The sequence below is a fragment of the Aegilops tauschii genome, chromosome 3, assembly GCF_002575655.3.
Source record: "Aegilops tauschii subsp. strangulata cultivar AL8/78 chromosome 3, Aet v6.0, whole genome shotgun sequence".
NCBI classification, from domain to species: Eukaryota; Viridiplantae; Streptophyta; class Magnoliopsida; order Poales; family Poaceae; genus Aegilops; species Aegilops tauschii.
In genome coordinates, this window is record NC_053037.3 from 349,348,328 (window position 1) to 349,352,671 (window position 4,344).

The 4,344-nt window shown below is 48.6% G+C and overlaps 1 protein-coding gene across 2 annotated transcripts; it reads left to right on the top strand.

Moving 5' to 3' along the window:
* Positions 1 to 307: 307 nt before the first annotated feature.
* On the top strand, positions 308 to 4,099 carry LOC109778913 (peroxidase 19). Of its 2 annotated transcripts, none has more exons than XM_040404024.3 (3): positions 308 to 758; positions 841 to 1,044; positions 3,244 to 4,099. In XM_040404024.3, exons 1-3 carry the CDS (start codon positions 465 to 467, stop codon positions 3,838 to 3,840), a joined length of 1,095 nt encoding a protein of 364 aa, XP_040259958.1. In that variant the 5' UTR covers positions 308 to 464; the 3' UTR covers positions 3,841 to 4,099. The 2 variants fall into 2 exon arrangements, with proteins under 2 accessions (XP_040259958.1, XP_020193086.1); XM_020337497.4 differs by having other exon boundaries at positions 312 to 758; positions 3,265 to 4,099.
* Positions 4,100 to 4,344: the final 245 nt, after the last annotated feature.

Genomic DNA, 4,344 nt, shown 5'->3' on the forward strand with positions numbered 1-4,344 from the left:
AGTGGGCCAATTTCGGCGCCTGGGGGCGACGACTGGGCGCAAAACCGCCTCCAGCGCCGATTGTATCGCCGGCTCGCCCCCAAGGAGCGATTTTTATGCGTCCTGGCGGGCAACGGCTGAAGATGCTCTAAGCACATAGTCCGAATTACGAAGCCATACTAGCAACAGTTAAGCAGGCTAAGTGCACTGTGTGCCATAGCCATAAAGAAAAGAAAAAAACTCTGGCGTGTTCTACTCTACGTACCTCCTCTCTCTTCACGGGTGAGCAGTACAGCTTCGCGTTCGTCCAACTTAGCCAACACATGCGCTCGATCGGCCTCTCCACTGTTTGTCCGGATTACCTGCAAGCAAACAACTCCCTCCTTTCTCCTTCACGCTGCCAGCGCTAGAGACTAGGAGATAAGCCAAGCTAGCTACTCTTCCGGCCATCTCCACTCCACTGCCCTTCTTCTTCTTCTTCTTCCATGACAATGGGTTCCTCCGGAGGCATCTGCTTCCGCACCCTTGTCTTGCTCCTCGTCGCGTACCTCGGCGGCATGCGTGCTCGGGAGGCGCCGCTGCCGCTGCCGTCTGCCAGGAGCGCGGGGGTTAACAACAGGCGGGCGCCGGAACGGCACGGTCTGTCGCTGGACTTCTACGGCAAGACGTGCCCCTCGGTCGACCACATCGTCGCCAACGTCACCGCCGAGCGGTTCCGAGACCACCCGGCCACTGGGCCCGCCGTGCTCCGCCTCTTCCACAACGACTGCTTCGTGGAGGTGCGTAAGCAAAGCTCCAACGCACTACATTGCATTTGCATACACACACACATTGCGCAATTCCCTCACACAAATGTCACAGGGCTGCGACGCGTCCATACTGATCGCGCCGTCAGGCAAGGCGGCAGGGGAGAAGGTGGAGAGGGACATGGAGGAGAACAGGAACCTGCCGCAGTACGGGTTCGACACGGTGGAGATGGCCAAGGCCGCCGTGGAGAGCAAGTGCCCCGGCGTCGTCAGCTGCGCCGACATCCTCGCCCTCGCCGCCCGGGACGCCGTGCAACTGGTACGTACGAGTGCTAAACCCCCTCCCGCAATTATCATCTTCTTTCTCGGAAAAGGTGTTTCCGTTCGCCCGAAAATCCACAGAGCAACTGTGCAAGGACAGTAGGTTTAAACTGGGACAGTAAAAAGGGCCGCGATCGCGTGCCCGCCATGGCAAAACTGCCAACCGTCGCATGCAGGGACCATGGCGAGGCGACCTGCTCTGCAAGTGGGTAAAGGCGCGCCCGGCCGCCGTGCCCGCGCCGGTGGGCGGCATGTGACGCGCGCGAGCGTCCTCAGGAGCAGGGCGCGTCACAAAACTTTAGTTTTAGTTTAGCCAATTTTGCATTACGGTTATCATGTCACGTACGTACGGGCAGAATGGTAAAAATAAAGGCTGAGCTAATTGTTGTGGTAGGTTTTTTGGTCAGTGACTGACACGGCTTGCGCACGGAAATCACCGCGTAGATTGTTTGGGCGATCTAGCTAGGCAGATAGTAAAACGGCCAGCTTGGAGATTCGGTACTCTCTTGGATCTTACTGTCACAGGACGCCAAGCAGATTTGATGCAAGGCGATTTAGGTGCACATGGATGTTTTCTGACGTCTGTTGCCTTCTCTGCGCGAGTCAAGTGTCGTGTTCTTGCTCCATGCTTCTTATATTTTTTCTCTCTACCACAAGTCAAGCGTCCTGGCTGGGTCTTTGCATTGTTGTGTAGCACGGGCGGCCACTCTTCTTTCGCATGCGGGGTGCTCTTTCTGGACCACTCTTGCCTAGGTAGGTCACAAACCCAAAAAAGTTTGTAGTAAATCATACGGCGCACGCATCAGCTCGTCATCTTTTCCGAGGGTAATGCATTCTCAAGCAACAATTTATATATTGCAGACCAGCTTATATAAATTTCAAGACAAGAGAAGAGGCTCCTTAGGGGAACCGAGCTCACTTTATTGAATCAAAAATTGCAAGACCGATGTGTGTACGAAAAAGGTTGTGCAATTAAAAAATGACAATAATTTCAAAATAAAATGCACATGAAATTACGAAGAAATTTTATACAATGTACAAAAAAGTTCATGTAAATCAAATTTTTTTACATTAAAAAAATGTACTTCACATTTTAGAAAAATCCTCACAAGTTTAAAAAATTTTGTCCTTGAAATTTTCATAAAATTTTTGTACAATGTAAAAAAATATTGCATAGTTCAATAAAATATTTATTATCATTTAGAAAAGGTTTCAACATGTATTTGAATTTTTTAACACATATTTAAAAGATATATTCAATTTTTAATGATAAAAATGTTTTTAAAAGATAAACATGTATAAAAAGTATTTTACATGTATAATAAAATATACAACATGTAAGAAAAAGTAGACATGTGTTTAAAAATAAAAAAAGAAGACACGGCAAAGAAACAAAAGAAGAAGCAAATAAACCAAGTAAACCCAAAAACCCAAGGAAGAAACAGGGAAAACCAAAGTATAAAAAAGGAAAAAAAAGAAAAACCAAAGAAAACCATTGAATAAACTAACAAAACCGAAAACAGAAGGAAAAAGAATAACCAAAGAAAACCGACAGAAAAACAATGAAAACTAGACAAAACAACAGAAAATGAAAAAGAGAAAAAAAACAGAGAAAACCAAACTGAACTGATCGAACGCAGCGACCGGACGCGGATGAACGAAGGCATCGAGCGACACAGCTAATAGGCCGGCGTGTAATCGTCCGCCCGTAGGCGATTCCTATAAGGAATTGGTATGGGCAAGACATAGATCTCGCGGACTTGCTAGGCCAGAAGAAAAGGTTGCAACGTTTCAGCAAGGCCATAGGCCGGATGTGACTTTAAGATTGGATAAGAAAGCCCATTAATCTTAGGTCAGGCCTACCAAAAATGACCATGCTACATGGGCGAAAGTCACGAAGCTCATGAGGGCAAGTCTAAAAAAAAAAAGCTCATGAGGGCTTGTTGTTGTTTTTCTCAAAAAGAAAACGAAGAGGAGAGCTCCGAAAAAGTTCAAAAAAGAAAAGAAAAAAAAGGAGAACTTCGAAAAGAACAAAACTAAATGAAGAGGACTTATCATGTTTAGTATTATCTTCGTCCTAAATTACTTGTCATTGATTTGTCTAGATACGTGAGCAAGGCCAAAATTGCCTCCACAAATTTAACAAGACAAATAATTTGGAAGGGAGGGAGTACTAATATAGTCGGCAAACATTTAGGAAGGTGGTAATTTTGTGCAGGCAGGAGGACCCTACTACGAGGTGAAGAAGGGGAGAAAAGACAGCAAGGTATCCCTGGCTGGCAAGGTGCGCGGCAGCCTGCCCCACGCCAACTCCACCGTGGACGAGCTCCTCCGCGTGTTCGCAGGCAAGGGCCTGGGCGCGGGCGACCTGGTGGCGCTGTCCGGCGCGCACACCATCGGCTTCGCGCACTGCGCCCATTTCCTGGGCCGCCTCTACGACTTCCGCGGCACCCGGCGGCCGGACCCGTTCATGGACGCTCGGCTGGTGAAGGCGCTGCGCATGACGTGCCCCTACACCGGCGGCAGCGCCCGCGCGGTGGTGCCGTTCGACGTGAGCACGCCGTTCCAGTTCGACCACGCCTACTACGCCAACCTGCAGGCCAGGCTGGGCGTCCTGGGCTCCGACCAGGCGCTGTTCCTGGACGCGCGCACCAGGCCGCTCGTGCAGGAGCTCGGCGCGGACAAGGCCCGCTTCTTCCGGGCCTTCGTCGCCAGCATGGACAGGATGGGCTCCATCCGGGTCAAGAAGGGCAAGAAGGGAGAGGTCAGGAAAATCTGTAGCCAGCACTTGTAGGAAGTAGATTCCCCTCAAAAGAAAAAACTTGTACTACTAAGTAGATGGCCGGTCGTTAAACGATAGATGATGAGCTGATCTCTTCTGTTCACGGCTACACGCGGAGTTTGTTCAGAGTTCAGAAGGGATTTCGTTTCCTCTTTTAAAAGTGCGTTTCAACAGGCGCGCGTGCCGGTTTATACAAGCACGCACGTCTCCCCTGTTAAGTGGGTGACCTCCTATTTGTTTGATAATGGTAGAAGGATCGGATTGCAGTGTCTGAACATTTGTTTTTGCTGGCATTCTTAATGATCTGACATGAGTCTATTCTGGACTCAAAGAAGAAAATACGAGCCCTTTCTGAAAGAAAATATGTCTTCTTAAAGCATCTCCAACAACAGCCCTATTTTAGGCACCAAAAAACTTTTAGAGTAAAATTGGAGGCATCAAAAATTACTTTTCGCGTACTAAAAAAGCGAATGTTCATCCCCAACAACTGTCCTGAAATATGGCACTTCAAACATG